The sequence below is a fragment of the Penicillium manginii genome, assembly GCF_028828005.1.
Source record: "Penicillium manginii strain IBT 31320 chromosome Unknown utg000005l:1.0-5665137.0:1.0-5668048.0, whole genome shotgun sequence".
Taxonomy (NCBI): Eukaryota; Fungi; Ascomycota; class Eurotiomycetes; order Eurotiales; family Aspergillaceae; genus Penicillium; species Penicillium manginii.
The window spans coordinates 894823-916005 of NW_026643106.1; the positions used below are offsets into that span (position 1 = coordinate 894823).

Consider the following 21183-nt stretch of genomic DNA (forward strand, 5'->3'; position numbering starts at 1 on the left):
TGATTACTCCAGTGCATCCAGAACTCGTCAATACGCACACTTCCCCCACGTCGGTTCCACGTCCACGTCAGGTGTCGAGATGAGTTGTTTGACCTGCAGGTGTACCAGTAGTTCGACGGTGAAACCCGGCAGAGACGATCTGATCGCCAGAGGGAAAAATAGTCGGGAAAACTGACATCTGCCCAAGTGGTGGAAAAAAGCAAAAAGAGGGAGAAAGGGAAAGAAAAAAGCAATATCATACACTTGGGTACGGAGTACTTATGTTGAAATACTAGTATGTAGTATGTCACCAAAAACCACAAACCACCAAGATCCAACAGCACACTGGCATGGTTTTGAGATCCTCTGCACAAGGTTTGTACATTGTATATGTTTACTCCGTACATACCCTGCGATATGCATAGAGATCCACCACAAACACAAAATTAAATCCGCTCGTGAGCCGCATTGAGCGGGTCTTAAGTTTTGTGTGTTATATTGCCAAAGATTGCCCATCCTTTCATCCAATTGGCAAGATGGCCGAGTTGGTCCAAGGCGTCAGGTTAAGGTCAACCTTAACTCCAATTTCCTGATCTCCGCAAGGGGGCGTGGGTTCGAATCCCACTCTTGTCATATCTTTTTGCTTCCTTCTTGTCTTTGTCCTTGGCGCTCTACGATAACCATAGAGGAGTATCTCCCCGATAGCTCTATGAACCTGCTGGAGGGAATAGTTTTCTTTCTTTTTGCAGAATTAGGTTTCACCATTTCCAGGGATCGGATTCAACTTAGTCTCTCATCCCTCGGAACCTTTTAGGAAATGCAGAATGATCTAGTATCAATGACAGGCATTGATCAACCCCTAGATTCCTCACCGGAAATGTCACATCGACCATTGTTGATTGTGAATCGCTCAATACAAATTGTCTGACACGTCAGATTCCATGAGGAATGTAATGCTTTCCACGGGGCTCTCTCGTAACGTTGCTACTGTATCCGGAGGATTGATACTAGAGGTGTCAATCCGTGGCGACTCAGTCTTCGGAAGCTGTTCTTCCGAGTGCACTTCTTTCTCGATGAACTATGTACCTGAGCTCAACCCTTTAAAAAGCGCCCGTTTAGACGGATCAATCCAGAGCCCTCACAATTTAAAGGCCGCCTGGTGGAAGACGCAATCAAGTACCCCCGACACATTAGATTCAACACATTACCCCCGCCATGGCTTGCTCGGTATCATTGTTTACACTATCTACCCCAGCCACACATCTATAAATGGCGTATAGTATAGATTTCAGAATACTTATCACATTAAAATGATACAATATGCTTTTACAATCTCACGGACACCCTTGGTAAATGTTTACCACACACATCTCATGAGTGGCGCGACTAGTAGCGTTCATATATGCCGTGAGGACCACCAGGCAATATATGCCGAACACTGCTGCCAGTGTGCAAATCGACCAGCCTCCAGCAAAAAAAACGGAGACGGGAAAACAGATCGGGAACAAAATAAAGATCAACGTTTCAGTGGTCTAATTTACAAACTTCAGGACCCGAGAGGCGGCCAGCCTGGTGGATACCAAAGGCATGCACAACCGTCCCCTCATATTTCCCCAGACCTTGCCGAAAGAAAGAAAGGGCAATCTAGTGGGCAGCGGCGGGAGCCTCCTCCTCCTCCTCGAACCAGGACTCCTCGACGGGGGCGGCCTCGCCAGCGGCGGCCTGGCCCTCAACCTCAACCTCCTGGCTCTCGTAGGCGGAGAGCTCACCGGCAAGGTTGGCCTCCTCGGGGGAAGCAGGTGCCTGGGGGAGAGCGAACTTCTGAACGTGGGCGTCGGCGTCACCGGCCTTGATGGGGATGGGCTTGTAGGCCTTCAGCTCGCGAAGGTAGAGGTCCTGGACAGGGTCGGCTGTGAGGGGTTTCATCAGTCAGTGGGCGCTCATATATCTAATGCCGACTAGACAAAGAGTATAGAATAGATTGGAAGCTTGTCGGTGAGACGGTGAGAACATACCGCGGCGCACAGCGGAGGTGAGGAAAGTGCGGGCAACGGGGACCTGCTGCCGAGAGACACGGGTGAAGAGGGAGCGCTGAAAGAGGAGGTTCGTGTTAGTCCGGGAAACTCTAGCGCAATAGCTAAATTTCAACTCACCGAAGCGCGGAGAGACTGGGACATCATCTTGACGGTGAGAGTGGTCGCTGAGGCCGGGATGAGAGAGGTGGTGCTCGTCAGGATAGATCTGATCCGTCGTTCCGTGTCGAACGTTCAAAACGACTTCTGTTCGGACGAACTCGGCTTGGCGTCAAAGCACGTGACCATATCACATGACATCTCGAACATCTGAGCCCGCGCAACCATATTCACTCTGATTCCCTTTGTCCCATCTCTCCCCTGGCCCTCGATCCCCTTCCCTACCCTCAACCTGTCCCTGGAACTCGACTTTCGACGTTGCTATTCGCGCGCTCGCAGCGACCTGTCAGGTTCTACGACCCTTTTCGTGAGATACCCACATCTTACGGAGACCTTGACTGGTTCATAGGTCAGACAAGTTTGAGGCATCGAGGCTTCTGTTGCATCTCTTCTCTGGAAGCAAAGCGCAGACCTGTGAATTTTCAGTTTCACGCCCGGGGAGTTATCGTCATCAAGCAACGAGTGGTACTCATCTGCAAGGTAATGACTGCCTCCACTGCGTTTATGAGGCTGTGGCGCCGTCGCGGGGAAATATTCCCTACACGGCGGACACCACAGTGACTTGGGCCCTCGCCTTTCCATCTGGATATGATTGGGCTAACATGACTGCGCACACAGTGACTTGCAACTTTGAGAAAGCTGGTTCTTATTCCCTATCGGGTCGTCACTCGATAGGCGGTCCTTCGTTGCTTGTCACAACCGCCAAAACGCATTCACCTTTGTTCCTGCGCCTCTATAATCGGAAATACAACCTTCGGAAAACGGCCAAAAGTATCGCCAAACGCCAATCGCTTCGCTTCGAGAGCATCAAACTATCGGTCAAGATGGCCAACGCAACCGTCGCAGCGAGCGATGCGACAGCGCCCTGGAAAAAGAATTTGTCAGCCACACTCTGCTGTCCGGAATGCAAGGAAGTCCCTCCAAACCTCGAGTTCCCCGACTCCCACGAGACAGTCTGTGGGTCTTGCGGCTTGGTTCTCGCTGATCGTGAGATTGATATGCACTCGGAATGGCGTACCTTCTCGAACGATGATCAGAATAACGATGACCCGTCCCGTGTCGGTGATGCTATGAACCCACTTCTCAACGGTGATCAGTTGGAAACCTCTATCGCCAGTGGTGCCTCCGGTCGTGCTCGCGACCTATACCGTGCTCAAAACAAACAGTCCAGCGAAAAGGCCAACAAGGCACTTCTAGCTGCCTACAAGGAAATCGGCGCTATGTGTGATGGTTTCAACATTCCAAAGAACGTGGCGGACACCGCCAAATACCTCTTCAAGGTTGTGGACGATGCTAAGGCTTTCAAGGGCAAGTCCCAAGATGTGATTATTGCCGGTTGCATTTTCATCGCTTGCCGCCAGTGCAAGGTCCCACGTACCTTCACTGAAATCTTCGCCGTGACCAAGGTCTCGCGAAAGGAAATCGGCCGCATCTACAAGGCCTTGGAGAAGTTCTTTACCGCACAGAACATCGAGCGAAACAACGCAGTTGTTTCCAGCGGCGGTACTGTCGATCCCAACAATAACTACACTGCAACTACCTCCACTAAGCCCAGCGACCTCTGCAATCGTTTCTGCAACTTGCTTGGCCTGGCATTCCAGGTTACCAGTGTTTCTTCCGCACTTTCTGACCGCGTTACGACCATGGGAGACCTTGCTGGCCGTTCCCCTCTCTCTATCGTCGCTGCATGCATCTACATGGCTTCATACCTGATGGGTGACGGCAAATCAGCCAAAGAGATCTCGCAGGTAGCTCACGTCAGCGATGGAACCATTCGCGGTGCCTACAAACAACTCTATGCTGAACGCGAACGTTTGATTGATCCTGAATGGATCAAGGATGGAAAGGGCGACTTGTCCCGACTCCCTGCTAGCTAAATGCTTTCCCCGGAAATTCGTGGTTTTCAGTTTGCTAGTCAAGCTTGCTAGTCATCCTCACATATTGCCCAAATGTACAGTCCAGCCCGTTCTGATGCACTTCTAAATCTGCTTGCTTTGATAACGAATCTTTATTATGGGAATCAAGACTGGGAGAACATGATGTACCTAAATCAAAATAAACTCCAAAAAAAGGGGAAAATCTTGAGGGGGATCGTTCCACCGTGTACTAGTACTAGAGTCATGCACTAAATGGCCAAGTAAGGTGGCCAGTCAGAAGTTAATGCCTGGTAGAACTTCTTCATGGTTTCTTCGAGGTTGCTAGGTAGAACATGAACTCACCCAGTAACACTATTTTACACATTACATAGTAGTAACCTAATCTTGCTAAGATGAAGTAATCGCAAAGGTCACAACCTTAGAAAAGATCAATATCAATATTCAGGATAACATCAGTCCCCGGTCACCCCGAGATGAATTTATAATATGACAACTAATCGTCGATTAAAAGGCAGAAATAGTTAGAACAAACCCGTTCGTCCTGACGTATTTCCGACATGGGCTTCATAGTAACAGACAGAAATGAATGGTTTGGTTAAGATAACGCATGAAAGAAAGAAACACGTCAATCGCTTAGGAAGCCGACTGCACGGGATGAATATCTCCATCAGAAGTCCTCTTGCCATCTGCGAACGCAGCCATATCTTCCATATCATCCTCGATCTTCACGGGAGATGGCACAGTCTCTGCGGTGGCTTCTGCGGAACTAGTCGGTCCAGCTGGGGATAATTCAGGTGAAACTTGCTTAGCCGTCACCTCAGGTTCGATTGTCTCAACGGGCTGCTGAGCAGTCGGTGAAGCTTCGGCATCGGCTGGTCCATTCTTCGGAACTTCGACGGTGCTCGGGGTAACTTCCTCAGCCACGGCCAATGGCTTCGGAACTGAATCGACGGGTTCAGTGGCCGTTTTCTCCACAGTTTCGGGGATTGTGGGCTCCTCGGCCTTAGGTTCCTCGGCCTTGGGCTGCTCAACCTTAGACTCGACAACAGGCTCTGGGGGAACAGCTGAGAACACAATCGGCTTGGCGTCACCGACAGTCACGCTGCCATCTTGCTCGACTTGCCAAACATTCCATGAGTCGGTAATCTTGATTTCTGGGATGGTAGGTAGCTTGGCATTGGCTTTCTCTGCGGCGGGCTTTCGCCTAGTAGGTCCGCGGGCTCGCCCCTTGCGAGCATCATTCAGTGGCTTCTTCTCGGCGGGTGGCTCGGGCTCCTTCTCCTGAGGTTTAGGCTGTTGAGGACCCAGCTGTAGACGAGAGTTCAGATCCGTGAGGAAGCCTGCCTTCAAAGCTGCAATTTTGCTACCACCCGGACGAGCAGGCACAGCGGGTTTCGCCTTAGGCACAGCAGAGCCATCGGCTGGGATTTCTTTCGCGGCTTGAGAGCTAGGTTTAGCGGGGCGAGTAGGAATCTGAGGCTTCGGTCTGTCCGGAATGATGGGTGCTTGACGCTTTTCCGTGGGAGATGTTGCCTGTGTTTGTCTTTGGGGGCGTGGAGGAATTGAGGGCTTTGATGGTACCTCGGGACTTTTCATTTCATGCTTTGCAGGCTCCACAGTTGTCACCAGCTGCTGGCTATCAGGAGCATCTTCCCAGATATCCCGACTAGGAAATCGTTGCTTAAGGGCGTCAGGCCTTGTTGACCCCTTTTCCTTTTCATTTCGAACTGCTTCACCCTCAATTATCTGAGACGCGACCTGGTGTGAATCGATCTTTGATGTCTGCATTCTTCGTTGGGCCTCTTGCTCCGGAGTTTCAAAGGCTTCGGAGTCGCTTCGAGGAAGATCTGGGGTAGAGACCGTAGCATGGAGCTGTAAACTGTTCGGGGTGTCTTCCCATATATCCTGGCTCGGGAAACGGTGTGCTTCTGGCCGCTTCTTGAAACGATCCGCCGCTGACAACGGTTTCTCTTTCTTGGTTTCCTCGTCTGGGAACAGAGGCTCATACTCCTCCACATCCTCCAGGGGCGTGTGTGTATCTTCGTGAGGCTCACGCGAGTCGAAACGAGTTAACATAGGCGCACCTTGAGCACTTGCCGATCTACTGTTGGAGCGACTATGCGAGACACTGGGCGGCCGGCTGTAGTAATCGTCGTCAAAGCTTCCTCTATGTTCAAAAGATGGCGAAACTGCAGGGTGCAGATATGCCGACTCGGGCCGGACTTGATCAGCCGCCAAAATAGGCTCTTCTTCATCGTCATATTCCCCCACTTCCGTTTTTTGATCTTCGAATGCTGGGGTAGGTGTAAATCCATCAGGGTGATGCAGTGGGTGAATAGGGTCATCGACATGGATCACCTCGGTATCAGCATAATTCCCACGGGAACTGGACCGACCGTGACGAAGTGGGGACCTGAGGGGCTCTTTGGGCTGGGTTTCTGAGGCCGGGAAGCTCATTTGACGAAGAGGAGATTCCACCACGGGCTGATTTTCATTTCGTGTATCAGGTGGGGGCGACGCCATGCGATGCATATATTCATCCGAGGCAAGGTAACCAACTTCTTCCTCAGGAGTTCCCATGGCTCCGGGCGAATTGCCTGTAATCACATTAGGTCTTCATATCATTAGCCTGATTGGTTTGGATTTGCTTACCATTCCCAGGAGGGGTAGGGCCCGCACTCCGAACGATTTTGTTCAAATCATCCCTGCTCATTGCCCAATCAGGACGAGGGGTGCCCACACCAGGGCCATATTGCCCTTCCTCCTTAACAAGCTCGTCGGGGTGCTTGTCGTACCAGGCCTTCTCAAACTTATCGGTATGCTGCACACCGTGCCCATGGAGGCCATAACTACCGGGGGGCAGGGACGAGTCTCGGGCACTACGACTGCGGTGATGATTACGACCTGACCGTTGAGATCCTTGATCGAGATAGGGACTCGGGGATGGTGCCTGGACATCACCCGCGTTTGGGTACATTGGAACTCGAAACCCGGGCTCTTCTGCGATCTGCGCGGAGTGTCGGCGTTCGGACGAAGCAGTAGACGACTCGGCTCGGGTGCCGCTTGCACGAGAGTGCAGCGAACGGCTGGGGCGTTCGGACTCATCGCGAGCCGGAGAGGTTTCTCGGCCTAGTCCTGCCGCTGCAGCTTGCCGGGAGTCTGTGCGAGTAACCGCCTGCACTTTAGCTTTAGCACTTGACGTGGGCAATGAAGGTCTTGGTGCATGAATCTTGAGGTCACTGCTAACGTTGCGAGTTTCATGTGGAGCCTGGTGATGACTGTCGGGCACATTTCCCACATCAAGATCGGCATATTCAATACCCTCCTCGCCCAAAGACGGTATTGTCACACTCGGTGGCCGCTGAGGAAGATCGTTCGAGATCGTACGGGTCATGGCCGGGCCATTCCACCCATTAAGTGGAGATGGAGCATAGCTGTCCCGCATTGGGGATATCGATCGGTCCGCATGGCGGTTCGAGGGACGTGGGGGAATTCTCGGCATATCTAAAGACGAAGGTGGCTGTGGAGATCGAGCCGGTCGAGGAGGAACAACTGGGGCATTTGGGGCGGACATGATCGTTTTCAAGCTGGCAGGTTTCATCATCAGCTTAAGCCCAACGATTCCAGCCTCGACGCCACGTGCAAGCTTAGGCCTCTCTACTCCTCTGGCCCCTCGTTAATGGCTCGCCGAGTGGGATATATGGAGAAATGGAAGGTCCAGCGGGGTCCACGTCTTGCGGAATGACTTGCATAGATGCAAGGTAGGATTGGTGTTGGGAAGAGCCAAGGGTACAAGTGAACCATAGAGCAGGGCTACCCTGCAGGCGGATAAGCCCGCATGAGACAATTGACTTACCCAGATTCATAAAACCCCTAATGTAGGATGTCTTACACAATTGAAAGAAAACAATTCGCGGAGAGAATGTGGTCAAAGAGTATAAAAAGAGCAATGCAAAGACGGAGTAAATGGGGGAGGATGATGTAGTGTCATCTTTCTGCCACGACCCACCGCGTGACGTGCTCTGACCGCATCGAGTACTCTGCCAGCCCCAGCTATGGACTCAACTTTCAGTCTTTCAATCTTTCTGTCTTTCTTTCAGGATATAACAACTCGAGCAATATTTCCTACATGGTACAGATGAGATAATATGCACTAGGAACCTCCTATCAACACTCCAAACTGACCCTTTTCTGCGGCATTTTCGTGCAAATGCCTCATTACACCAAGTGGAGAGCCGAGCTCTTTCACGTTCAGCAGATGAGCAAATCACGGCGCCTCTCTACTGTGACAATAGCGGTTTGATCCAACCACAGGGTTTTGTCTTCGTAGCGTGCAGCTCTGTCTTCCCCCGAATACACTAGACGGATCATCCTGGTGGCCAGACCATTCGCTAAAGTATATTCGTGGCCCTGATATAGCTGTTGACCGCTGAGTGGCTGCGCCCAGGAGAGGGGGTTCTCGCAATCGGCGTCAAACCTCCCAGATAAGACCTGGTCCGCTGGTATCGCTGATGCGAGATTATTTCTTTGTATCCACATTGGCCGCAGTGAGCGGTGAGCGAGTAACAGGTTCTCCACATTGCATCATCGGCCCAAGCACAGGATTCCGAGTCCAGAGTCTGTACTTGTATGTACTAGTACTAGTATGGAGTCTGGGATGTACTTGATAACGAGACTCTGTGAGCGCAGATGCACCGTGATATAGAAAGCGGATTTAAAATGTCTTTTGGTGCCGTATCCAGGTGGGCAGCATTACCTATAGACTCCAACTCGAGCAACGCAAGCACACGAGCAGTTGACAATAAGCCCAAATTTAGCCCTAGGTTTGCAATCCACCTCAGCTGGTACTAGTAACATAGCTTTGAGAATTAACGCCACTAGTCTGAGTGCATAATGCTGGGCGGTATTCTGGCTGGTTAGTGATTCCAACATGTCTTGTCCTGGTCCCTGACATAAACTTGAGAGAATGAGGGGAAAGCTGGTCATGCGCAGGCTAGGTCCTAACCTGCTGATGCCGAACTTGCTTTTGCTACCCCACCGCCATAGTTTCAGCAATTGCGGGGTGGTGATCAATGATCTTCATTCTGGTTTAAATATGGCCACAATTTAACCTTGGAGTCGGGCTGGCATACCGCAATGATCCATTGAGGCCATGATTCTCTTCTGCGATGGTACATACGTAACAGTATCAGATCAAGGCACGAGAGTAGATCACTAGAGCAAAGTTGCTGGTTGCGAGAAACGTATGGGGCACAATCGAGGATAGAGGTCATCTTGATGTCGAGCTCTCTCGTCAGTGTGCGCTGCCAACCTTTGTTGTCGTTGAAGCACAAGTTTTCGAGCCATCATCGACTAAGTGAGAAATCATAACAAATCGAGGGAATTGCCAACATGGAAAAATGAACCCACTTATGCGGCACGATCAAAAAAAAAGGTATCCTGATGGTTTGGTTATCCTGGAGAATAATGGAAGGAAGCAAAAAGATATGACAAGAGTGGGATTCGAACCCACGCCCCCTTGCGGAGATCAGGAAATTGGAGTTAAGGTTGACCTTAACCTGACGCCTTGGACCAACTCGGCCATCTTGCCAATTGGATGAAAGATCGCTCGATATTTGACGTTATCATCCAGAACAGATTTCAAGACATGATCATGTAAAGATTTCCCCACCTTCCCATTCTCACAGTAGCATACAAGCAGGTGTCTGATATTCTTTAACTTCTTCATTAGTTATTTATCATGGTATATAACTGACTTCCAAGGTTACTAATGTTCTTTCTATTGGTAAACCTAGTAGGTAATTACCTAGGTATGTTAGTTTTGTAGTAGTAGTGTGGTGGGTCCTAAGGTCAGTATATATAGTCCACGGGTAATAGTGATGACCCTGTACTACTATCTATTAGGTACCTACCTAGGTAATAGGTACACCTACCAGGTCGGCATCTGAACACCCACCTGGTCAGCATGGATCCCGAGACTTTGAAAAAAGCCTCAAAACCAAGTTCAAGTTGGACTCCGAGTTTCTATCGAGTCTGTAAATCCGCCCAACTTGAACGATCCAAGTCTGGAGCTTGAATAGTATAACCCTCCAAAGGGTTGGCATAACCGCTATATAGTCAAAAGGCAAAATTTCAACATGAGTACCTAGGTAAAGTACCAATTGGGCAATTCGGGCACCCGGGCAGGTGATCAAAGAGGATATTTGGGGAAGAAGAAAAAATACCACAAATCATTGAATAGTACATGTAAAATCTGGCATATGTACCTACATCCATGGATAGTACCACCAGTCACACGTGGCGGGTATAAAATCCAAGCGGAGTACTATATCCGGGTACCCAAGTTCTATGGAAGCCAAAGCCAGCCGTAGTATGAATTATTTGAAATAACCCGCGATAACATCGCGACCACAAAATGTATTCCGAGTAGGTTCGCCCAAAGACAATAGAGACGTACTAGTACAAGTACAGGATAAAAAATCAAGCAAAAAGCAATATCGTGGCGCATATCAATGCATGTTCACCCAAAGGGTCTCCTCCAGGGATTCGCAGCGAGCATCTCATCGTTTCAAAAGGACCTTCCTCCCCTCCGACCACCAGATTTTATGCCAACTCGCATGAGATATGGAAGAGAAAAGCGAAGACCGAAACTTAATTGCCTTAGACAATCATCTGTGCAACACCAGCGCCACCCAGGGTCTTGCTTCCAATAAATTCCTGACTCTTCACAGCGGCAAGCGCATAGAAGATAGCGGCGATATCGAGGAAGACGGCAGCAGCGATCAGACTGCAAGCACCAGTTGCCAGACTGGCCCACTGCACACCACTGAGACCGAGGTAAATGGCAGCTCGCATCCAGCTGGTTGTGAAGCGGCGGATAAAGTCGTCAAACTTGGAGGAGGTTGGGCAAATTCGAAGAAGGAAGGGGACTTCGATGAAAAGTAGGACGAATGACGAGGCACTAGTCTTGTTAGTGCGACACTCGAACGTTCAAGGCAATGGTGGCACCCACAGGCAGACTACGGAGAGGACAATGTGCAGCACATTGGTGGTGAAGATATTCGCAATACCGAGCGCGAAGCAGAGAACAATACACAGAACACCGGCCCTATTGTTATGCGGTTAGAAATGACTGTCGTTACCAAAAATAGCAGCGCTTGGAGATGCTCGAGGAGAAAGTCATCGCATCAGCGCCTGGAGTCCAAACGGCGCTATGCGGCCTTGATAGACGGTAGGATTGGAGCCGGAATTGAAACCGAGGGGAAAGATCAGGTAGATAACTAACCATTGGCCATAGATATCTTGAAAGGCGCAAGGTTAGTAAGGTGATCAATACAATGGGGCTGATCGACATCGGTCGCCCGCAGTGGCACGAGGGGATACGTACTGAAATTTCTCGAGCGGAACTCCTCGGCTAGCGTCATGATGGGCGGGAATACGGCGATAATGTAGAGGCGACAGGAAAGAGAGTTAAATAGAGACCGCTAGCGACGAAGAAAGGTTGAGGTTTGTGGAGGTGGTCAAAAGAGAAAGGGTACACGCGGCTGATTAGTCGGGACGTTGGGCGGTCAATCGTTGAAACGCAAACAAAACAAAGCGGAGCGGAAATCGCAGATCAATCAGTTGCAACCCAGTAGAGAACAGACTAGTTGATCAAAGGTTGATTGTGAAAGAATTAAACTAATGATTTCAGTGATTTCAGTCTGTGAGGTTCGTTTTTAATTATCCCTTGCCTAACCCAGGCAGACGTCTAATCATCCTCCCGAGCAACGTGATTTTCTCTCAAGGCTGCCGAATTATCAACTCTGAATGGGCCAGGCATAGCCCTATATTGAAAAAGATCGACAAGGTTACTGTTTGAATACATTGAAATGGATCAAATAGCATATCCATGCTCCTCTGCATATATGTACTACCACCATTCATACACTCATCGCATCCAATTCCATTAGTTCGTTCAATCATCTCCAAATCTCCAAGAATACTAGATACTCAAAGGGACGGGTGGCCTGACAACGAAGTTGATAGTACGTAGTACTTGACCAGGATTTTGGAACAACCTATGAATTATTTAAGGAGAGGATTCTTGTATCTAGTTAGAATACAATTTATTTTTAATTGAACAGAGAGCTGTTCCAAGAGCAAAACTCGCGCCATGAAGAGAGAGTGGCCACCTCGTCTCCCCGTCCCATACTTGAACGAATCTACACCAAAAAAGATCAGACGACTTCAATGCCTCTCCAGGGAGAGGACGGGAGAAGCAAAAAATGACAAGAGTGGGATTCGAACCCACGCCCCTTTCGAGACACGGAAATCTGTAAAGATCTCTGAGGATCAGGTGAAACCTGAACCGTGCGCCTTAGACCGCTCGGCCATCTTGCCAATTGAATGAAAATGGTGGAATATTTTGGCTCCATAGAGGGAGCAGAGAGGACTGGCGATATCGATTAAAGAAATGACATTGATTTTCGTGTTAGGAATTGTCTACTCCGTACATTACACATGGGATATTGAGAATACTTAACGTTCAAGGATATCATTTACTAGTACTATATCTCTTCCAGCTCTATCATCCCCCTTAAGAACCCCGATATGTAGAATAGTTCCAAGGGCCCAGCAGTACGGGAACGTGGTAATGGCGCCAGCCCTCCTCGCCCTCGCGGCCACGACCCTTGACGGTGAATTTGACCTCGACCTCAGGCCAAAAGCTCTCAATTCCTTGGGCTTCATACCAAGGTCCAACCTCGAAGCGTACCGACCAGTTGGTCTTGCTATCAGCGGTGGGTAGTGCAGACAGAATCTCGGGAACCGAAGTGGATGCGCCGGTGGGTGTCCACTTGCCTACACGGCCATCGGCATTGGTGATGGCGTGGTAGGTGACGGGGCTGGCAGAAGCCGGGGTGGACAGCAGGGTCAATGTCACGGGGAGGTTCGCAGCCGGAGTGCCGGTCAAAGTATTAAGGCAATGGCATGTAATGGGGTCGCGCGCGGCCATGGTGGCGGGTGGTTGTTGTTGGTGGGATGTTCCGGTGGAGGTGAGCTGTTGTTGGACTTGGGCGAGGCGATTGGTGGTGCGAGCCTGTTCAGTTTCACGGCGCGAAGTGTCCATCCAGACACCTAGATGAGAGAGGTAGGAATATAAGAGGAGGAAAGGGTGTTTTATCGGAGAGTAAAGAAAAGAAGAAGAAAAAAAGAAGAAAATCGTGGGGGAGCTGCGTCGCCATTTCTATGGACCGCCGCATCGGAGGGCACCGATAAATGCGGAGGATGCCATGGACGAGAGAATACAGGTGGAGCACAACTCATTTCAATCGCATAGAACCCTCTTCTTTGGACTCGAGGATAATGATTGTCATCCCAGTTGGGATTTCTTCCATTTTAACCAGTAAATTATAGGACATGGCATGATCTGCTTACTCTCCTATAGAGTTGTCACTACAAGAATGCCTTTAAAAACGGAGGTAAATGCAGAAGATCATAGTTTAGGTCAAATATCACTAATTGGAATTAAAAAAAACTTGGAATTTTCCATTAGGCAAAGTCTACGGAATACTTAATGAAATCAAGAACTAATAAGAATAAAAGGCAAACAAGATCAAATGGTGGCCACCTGGCTAGACGACTTCCCGAAGATTCGCTCGGTTTGCGGGGCAAATCATCATTTTTGAATGTCAACTCCAACTCCTCCATCACCTCCGACCTCCGCTCTTCCGCCCCTCTCCACACCTCAAAAATGTCCTCCGCAGTCGTTCATGGCGACGATCTCGATATGGAGCCCACGCTCCAGTCGATCCTGAACCAGAATACCCTCCGCTGGATCTTCGTCGGAGGTAAAGGAGGTGTGGGTAAGACCACCACCTCGTGCTCCCTCGCCATCCAGCTCGCCAAAGTCCGCAAATCCGTCCTCCTCATCTCCACCGACCCCGCGCACAACTTGAGCGATGCTTTTGGCCAAAAGTTTGGAAAGGAGGCTCGCCTTATCGATGGCTACACCAACCTCAGCGCCATGGAGATCGACCCCAACGGCAGCATCCAGGATCTCTTGGCCAATGGTGATGGTCAAGGTGAAGACCCCATGGCTGGTTTGGGCATGGGCAACATGATGCAAGACCTGGCATTTAGCGTGAGTTCCACCTACGTCTTCCACGTGGAAGATGCCAAACGGTCGCTAACGAACAATGTCTGCGGGTAGATCCCCGGTGTTGACGAAGCTATGTCTTTCGCCGAGGTCCTGAAGCAAGTCAAGTCACTCTCCTACGAGACTATCGTCTTCGATACCGCTCCAACCGGTCACACTCTACGTTTCCTCCAGTTCCCCACCGTGCTGGAAAAGGCCCTGGCCAAGCTCTCCCAACTGTCATCGCAATTCGGCCCGATGCTGAACTCGATCCTCGGCGCGCGCGGCGGCCTTCCCGGTGGACAGAACATGGACGAGCTGTTACAAAAGATGGAGTCTCTGCGCGAGACGATCAGCGAGGTGAACACACAGTTCAAGAACCCGGATATGACCACCTTTGTCTGCGTCTGTATCGCGGAGTTCCTGTCGCTCTATGAGACCGAGCGTATGATCCAGGAATTAACTAGCTACAACATTGACACCCACTCGATTGTCGTCAACCAGCTGCTGTTCCCTAAGGAAGGAAGCGGCTGTGACCAGTGCAATGCTCGTCGGAAGATGCAGAAGAAGTACCTGGAACAAATCGAGGAACTTTACGAGGATTTCAACGTGGTTCGCATGCCGCTATTGGTTGAGGAGGTCCGCGGCAAGGAGAAACTGGAAAAGTAAGTTGACTGTGGCAATTGTTGATGTTGAGTGTTACCCGGACTAACCGAATCTTCTTTTTTTGCGCTATAGGTTCAGCGACATGCTGGTGAACCCTTACGTTCCTCCGCAGTAAAAGAGATGTTTGAGAGAAGTGACGATATGTAACCGCATTAATTTGCACGAATGATGAAAGACTAGAGAATAATACATGACACACCCGTTATTCTCTCACTTGCATTGCTCCCACGGCGAGTCTCAATTGACACCCCTGGGTGTACATATCATATATGTATATTGCGCTTTTTTTTCGTTACATTTTCTTAGCGAGATGTGCATACCTTTGCAACTACAAACGACCAGCCCTACCGGCAATTGATGTCATGCACGCCCCATCACATCTTCGAGTACTCTGGCCGGATATGAAACTTAAATGTCTCAAAATCCATGATCGGCCCTCGGAGAACCGTTCAGATTGCAAGTATTGATTTGAACTTGAATGTATACATGCAATACACACACTGTAGTAGTTGGTCACCAGCAAATGTACTAGTAGAGTGATCAGACCGAGGAGAGGGGTTGGATGATATAGATAGAAGATTCCAATTGAAACTGACATGCCATTTATAGGCCGGACCCCAGAAACTTAAAGTACTATTAGCAACCGGTGGGAACTTTCGTATCTGATGTTGGCTGCGTCACCCTGCCCTGCACTACACGGGAACTAGACTAGACTCATCTAACATTAGTCTAGATTGCATCGAACAGCAAGACCAAACGTAACCCAGGAAACTCTCTCTGTCCCAAAAACGCAAGATGCAGATATGCTAACTGCAGCGTGGTTCGGGCCCCACGGCCAGGTTCGTTGTTCATGGTGCCACGACATCACCGCAGGAAGAGGTCAATTTGGCGCAGCGAAAGAAAGGTGCGGTGAGGACACGGTATTGATGATACACCGGGAATATCGAGCGAAATACTATCCACCGTGCACTGTCTACACACAATTGGGAGGGCTCGGAGGAGGTTACGGTGTGCTTGCAAGACCCTGAATTAGGTGTGCTGCGTTGTTCTCTGCAGTTGTCCACCCATTTCGACTGGTGCCTTTTCATCTACCCCCCCCTTCTGTCCCCTCCAGCCTCACTTTTATCCTAGGCCGAAGCCCGGGCTATTGGAGGCACAGACTGATCATGGCTGGTTTTATCAATTATGATATTAAATTAAAAACGAAAAAGGGAGTAAGGAAAAAAAAAGGGTTGGACCTCGTTAATAGATGAAAGTGAGGCGGACACATGGTGCGCCCCCCTCTTCGCCGTTTTTGTCTTGATTCTCACATCCCCGACGGTTCCGACGGAGACCCATTGCCTGCTGGACAGCTGGAGACATTGGGACTGGTTCGTTCCTGGGCGGAATTGCGCGACCTATGGTTTCTTTGCTGTGCACTTTTACCATCACCTCGTGGAGAAGGATGTCGGGATATTTGTCTGGTCGCATTAGTTTGGAGCCACCTTCGATTTGTTCCGTTGAGGTTTGAGCATCTGGTGGATCTGGCTATTTTTTGTCCTTTGACGAAAAATGCACGGTTTGGAGATTGTGAGATCATCGTTGGCCCCCCCCCCCATAGGTTTGTGGTTGATGGACTGCAGCCCCGGCTGAGGCTTGTCTCATTCGTCTCTTTTAGAAGGAGGGTTGCTCTTCTTTCACCACAAGGAGGGGCTCGATGGCTGGATATAGAAGCCCCGGGTTATTTAAACCCCATGAGTGATCCTCCAAGCCGTAGATTGAGAAAAGTAGAGGATATCAAAGTCTTCCGCCAGCATCTGGCTCTGGCTTCACCATACCGGCGTCGACTCCAATTCTCACTCTCTTCGAAGTTGCAGCCCTTATGCCCAAGCAAATATACCTGATGCACACAAATAATATATACTATATGATTATTTCTTTATCGCGCGTCCACAATGTCACGAGTTCAACAGTACTGGCTGCCGGGGTATGGGCTATCTCGACATATTGTCCTAGGGCATATCCACTACTTTCTCGGCCCCTCTGCATCAGTTAGACCATATAGTTATCAGGTAAATTAGATTCTTACCCCCTCATGCTATTTACCATTAAACCATTCTGACCAGATACTTACATTGACTTAAAGGGACGCGAAGGTTACCTCATCGTTGGGGTACCGATTACACGGGTCTGTCTGCATCGCAGGAAAGCAGCAGACAGAACGGAGCTGACTCGCTTCGCCACAGGAACAAATCGAAGACCTTGCAACAATGTCTAGAGAATACGAGAAGCAGGAAGCCTTACGAATGACCCACCAAACTGGATCTGGAAACGGCAATGGTAGCAGAAATGGACATGGCAACGGAAATGGAAATGGAAATGGACAGTCTGGAGAGCCGTATATCAACGAGATTGTCCCGGTGGATTCATCAAGGCCTCGAAGACACCCCGTGGAGCCGGACTCCAGAAGTGGTCGTTGACATGGATATTATTCCCCAGGGTTCTGTTGTCCTGCCGGAGCCGATGCTTGCTGCCCAGGCGAGCCATCGGATGGATACTATTCGCAGCCACTTTCTTTCTCTCACATCCCATGGAAATCTGGCTCGAACTATGGGGACCCGTTGTTATTTTTCCACTGGGTGACAACGTCGTTTATATTTCCAATGCTTTCGGCTCACTTCCCAGGAACGGCGATCCCCGGACGTGCAAATGGAAAGCCACCCCCGGATGTTGGGCCTTTTTCATTCCGCGGGCTTTGAAAACTTGGGATATACTGATTGAGTACCTGGACTGCCGACATTGGACTGTATTGGACACTGGGCCGTAGAGGCTAATAACCGACGTTTACATTTTCGGCCAATTTTCTTTCAAGATACCCCCGGAGCTCTCAGCATGACTTATTTCGGAACACTAGAAGTTTGCAACTGCTTTCAATGGGCTTGAAGCCTATGAACCCTCACTTCTTTAGAGCTGGTATCATTGCTTTCTTTATTATTGCATTTTTCACATCTTCTTTTACGAGGCAACGGAAGGAAACCAATCTTGTCAGACATCATTTTCACTCATCTCTATAGACCATTCGTAACAGCATAGATCCATCAGACGTTCGGGTATATCCCGAGCATGTCTTCTACATAAACCCCAGTCGCTTTTGTTTTCAGGCGCGGGAGGAAGAGCGCTGTGAGTCCCTCGTGGTTTCTTTTAGACCTCCCCTTCTCTGCAAAGGACCTTCGAAGGTCTTCCGTTGCACACAAGAAAAATAATAAAAAAAAGACCAAAGCGAAAAAAAGTACCTGACGACAGAGAAAGGGAGAAGTATAGGGAAATGGAAAGAGACTGTGGACTAAGGAGGTTAAAAGATAAAAAGGAAAATCAAAAAGGTGGACCACCGAAGAACGCCAGCCGGATGCCACTCTGCGCGGAGTCCCCATTCTCCTTCGAAGAACCGTGTTGTGACATACACGGGGAGATCACTATGGGCTGGCAGAAAACAGGGTTGATAATAACAATGAAGAAATCGGTTTTGGCATCAGCTCATGGGGGGGGAGTAAATCATTTCGCAACAGCGGAGCTGTGAATATGTTAGTATGTTTGGATCTTCATATGATGGACTCGGTGATGGCATAAGGCTTACCTCAGGACTTGAGTCCGGAAGAAAGCACCCTTTGTCTTCTCAATGACCTGTTGGTACACTGATTGAGGGGGGGTGGTTCATGATAACAGTGCCCTCCTGGTAGTCGATCTTGGCATCGACACGGGTGTCGCGGATCAGGTTGACGATCCACTTCTCACCCTCGTCCTGGCTGAGACCCAAACGAGTGGACAGATCCCTATTGATGAGGTTAGATATCATGTGACTTGGTTTGATGCTGATCCCTTCAGCCCCGCCTCCTCAAAAAAAAAAGGACTTACTTAATGTCGATCCGCTGGTGGATCTTGCAGTAGCTCTCGGAGATGAGGTGACGGGCAGACTCAACGAAGTTGTCCGCAGCAGAGACAAGGAAGAAATCGCTTCGCAGAACGTCCTCGGCCTCACCCAGCTTCTTTTGGGCCTCCTCGAAGTCGAAGTCAACGTAGAGAGCCTTGACGAAGTCGAGGATGGGGTCGGTGTACTCGTAATCCTCCTGGCGCACCACACGGATCAGGTCTTTCAATTGCTTCTGGTAGATACCGTTGTGCTTGTGGGGGCGGCTGCGGTTGGTGATGACGGCGGCGGCAAGGTAACGAAGGACCCAGGGGCAGCTGGTCTGGATGGTGTTGATGTAGGCGGGGGAGAAGAAGAGGTCGGTCAGGACGTCACGAGCAGCATCGTGGTTGAAGAAGGGGAAGAGAGACCAGTGGATCAACCAGGAGCGGTTGGTGAGTTGGGCCAGAGGGTTGTTGAAGAGACGGGTCTCGATAGAGTCCTTGACCTTCTGCACCTCCTCCATGGCACCCTCCCAGTTGGTGGTCAGAATCTCGGAAGCCAGGCGACCCCAGGTGGCGGAGGCGACCTTGTCGTTATCGGTGGACAGCACACGGAACTGGTAGAGCAGCTCAGCGGCATTGCCGTAAGAGCCACAGCTGTACTGGAATCGGCCGTAGTCGAACAGGCTGTTAACCATCTCGTTGGTGACACCGTGCTGTTCCTCGAGGAAGCGCAAGTTAGCAGCCTTGTCGCTGCGCAGGCCGCCCAATACCTCGTCGTCTTGGAGAAGTTCAGAGATCTTCTCGCTCTGGTCCTGGTAGTGTTGCAGCTTGGCCAGAACCTCCTCGCGCTTCTTAACGAACTCGTCGGGAATGGAGTCGGAGTTGTTGATCTCTTGCCACAGGTTGGCGACGTAGTCGGTCATGTTGGTGTGCTTGAGCAGCTCGTATTTGGCGCGAGTGATTTCATTGTCGTCCTCATCGTTGCCGGCGCTGAACTCGAGAAGCGGGAAAACCAGGTGGCGGTCGAGATAGGGGATCAGGCGGGGTAGAAGGTCGTACTGAGGAGCGATGTCGGTGGACTGAGCGCCGCTGAGCATTTCGGCGGAGGGAGGGGCGTTGGCAGCCATGATGGATGGTTCAAAGACACGGTCTTTTACCTCTTGTTGAGTCGACGCTTTGAATTTCACACAAATTGTGTGCGGGAGGGTCACCGTGCGCTAAGCCGCTTTAGGTTACAGGGCGGTGTGACCGGCAGAATGCGCGCCCGAAGAAACCTGCTTCTCCTCAGCGGCATCTGTTGATTTCCCCAGGTCGGTTTCTCTTCTTTTTCCTCAACCTCCAGTTCTGCCCTTTCCAGACCCTGAAATGGCGTCGATTCGGCATTCAGCTTCGGCCGCTTCGACTGTGTGCAAGCAGACCGCCAACGCCTGCGTGGCTCGGCCCGTGGCTTCCGTACAGACATACAACCGGGCTGCTTCATTATCTTCTCCGGCACGATTCGCAGCTTGTAAGTTTGGATTCTCGCTATTCTTTGATCTCTCTCGACAGTACTGTGTCAAGCATGATCACATATCTTGCAATGTGCAACGCTGCAGAGTATGCGGTGGTGGTTGTCAACTACCCATCAGATATCATATCACCACCGCCGTCTCACTCGAAATCTCGAAAAATTGGAGAGAAAAAAAAAGCACGCGCTAATCTGGATTTTCTTTCCCAAACAGCTTCTTCCCTCCAGTCATCACAGCGCCTGACCTCCATCTCCTCTTCTCCCGTCACCCACCAAACCCGCACGTTCCTGACGCAACTCCGCCGTCAAGCGCAGGCCTTGAAAGAGCAAATTCCCTCAACCCCGACTATCCCTAAAGCCTCCAAGCCCGCTCCTTCTCTCAAGCTCACCAACCTCCCATACTTTGTTCGCCGCACTGGATCCAACCAGCTGCCTGTCTACGTTGTCACAAAAGCTGGTGGTACCAAGCAACTCACCAAGATCCAGAAAACCGAGGGTGACCTGGACACCTTGCGCACCGACCTGGCACAAAGCCTAGGCGTGGACATCCGTAGCCCTGATGTTTCTATCAACCGTCTCACTGGCCACATCATCGTCAAGGTACTTTCCTACCTCTAGCAATGCTTTTATATCATCTGATAGATAAAGCGAGTGGTATATCGAGCAGCAGAACTAACGTATCACCTTTCCTCTAGGGCTGGCGCAAACCCGAGATCGTGAAGTTCCTCAGCGAGCGTAACTTCTAAACAATACCTTGCATTCGATCATACCTCCTGCCTTACCGCGACTGAAAAATGTCGCTGGTATCGCACTACCCGACTGAACGAAAGGATCGCAGCAGGACCGCAAAGCACAGGAAACAAAAGCATGTGTCGAAGTGACGAAAGAAGAAAAAGGAAGAAAACCTCATTTTTCGATTTGATGTCATTGACCCAGGCCCTTGTTGGCCGGGTAGAT

General features: G+C 50.2%; 9 protein-coding genes across 9 annotated transcripts; 4 read left to right on the forward strand and 5 right to left on the reverse strand.

Annotated features, from left to right (window-relative positions):
* Positions 1–1623: 1623 nt before the first annotated feature.
* Positions 1624–2159, reverse strand: N7533_006718 (ATP synthase subunit H; the record flags this gene model as incomplete). Its single annotated transcript, XM_057103368.1, has 3 exons — positions 1624–1889; positions 1995–2070; positions 2133–2159. The coding sequence occupies 3 exons, from the start codon at positions 2157–2159 to the stop codon at positions 1624–1626; spliced, it is 369 nt and encodes a 122-aa protein (XP_056958325.1).
* Positions 2160–2773: 614 nt separating this feature from the next.
* Positions 2774–4048, forward strand: N7533_006719 (transcription factor SUA7; the record flags this gene model as incomplete). The annotated part of the gene is made up of 1 exon (XM_057103369.1): positions 2774–4048. The coding sequence occupies one exon, from the start codon at positions 2774–2776 to the stop codon at positions 4046–4048; it is 1275 nt and encodes a 424-aa protein (XP_056958326.1).
* Positions 4049–4681: 633 nt separating this feature from the next.
* N7533_006720 (Aim21 family protein) lies at positions 4682–7622 on the reverse strand (the record flags this gene model as incomplete). The annotated part of the gene is made up of 2 exons (XM_057103370.1): positions 4682–6645; positions 6701–7622. 2 exons carry the CDS (start codon positions 7620–7622, stop codon positions 4682–4684), a joined length of 2886 nt encoding a protein of 961 aa, XP_056958327.1.
* Positions 7623–10708: 3086 nt separating this feature from the next.
* N7533_006721 (Tvp18 family protein) lies at positions 10709–11472 on the reverse strand (the record flags this gene model as incomplete). The annotated part of the gene is made up of 4 exons (XM_057103371.1): positions 10709–11009; positions 11061–11156; positions 11334–11349; positions 11436–11472. The coding sequence occupies 4 exons, from the start codon at positions 11470–11472 to the stop codon at positions 10709–10711; spliced, it is 450 nt and encodes a 149-aa protein (XP_056958328.1).
* A 1154-nt stretch (positions 11473–12626) lies between these two features.
* On the reverse strand, positions 12627–13157 carry N7533_006722 (hydroxyisourate hydrolase; the record flags this gene model as incomplete). Its single annotated transcript, XM_057103372.1, has 1 exon — positions 12627–13157. One exon carries the CDS (start codon positions 13155–13157, stop codon positions 12627–12629), a length of 531 nt encoding a protein of 176 aa, XP_056958329.1.
* Positions 13158–13781: 624 nt separating this feature from the next.
* Positions 13782–14946, forward strand: N7533_006723 (ArsA family ATPase; the record flags this gene model as incomplete). The annotated part of the gene is made up of 3 exons (XM_057103373.1): positions 13782–14171; positions 14241–14830; positions 14904–14946. The coding sequence occupies 3 exons, from the start codon at positions 13782–13784 to the stop codon at positions 14944–14946; spliced, it is 1023 nt and encodes a 340-aa protein (XP_056958330.1).
* Positions 14947–16765: 1819 nt separating this feature from the next.
* N7533_006724 (uncharacterized protein) lies at positions 16766–17290 on the forward strand (the record flags this gene model as incomplete). Its single annotated transcript, XM_057103374.1, has 3 exons — positions 16766–16882; positions 16957–16998; positions 17057–17290. 3 exons carry the CDS (start codon positions 16766–16768, stop codon positions 17288–17290), a joined length of 393 nt encoding a protein of 130 aa, XP_056958331.1.
* A 1193-nt stretch (positions 17291–18483) lies between these two features.
* Positions 18484–19846, reverse strand: N7533_006725 (eukaryotic translation initiation factor 3 subunit E; the record flags this gene model as incomplete). Its single annotated transcript, XM_057103375.1, has 2 exons — positions 18484–18640; positions 18723–19846. The coding sequence occupies 2 exons, from the start codon at positions 19844–19846 to the stop codon at positions 18484–18486; spliced, it is 1281 nt and encodes a 426-aa protein (XP_056958332.1).
* Positions 19847–20084: 238 nt separating this feature from the next.
* Positions 20085–20972, forward strand: N7533_006726 (mitochondrial 54S ribosomal protein mL49; the record flags this gene model as incomplete). Its single annotated transcript, XM_057103376.1, has 3 exons — positions 20085–20226; positions 20441–20826; positions 20922–20972. 3 exons carry the CDS (start codon positions 20085–20087, stop codon positions 20970–20972), a joined length of 579 nt encoding a protein of 192 aa, XP_056958333.1.
* Positions 20973–21183: the final 211 nt, after the last annotated feature.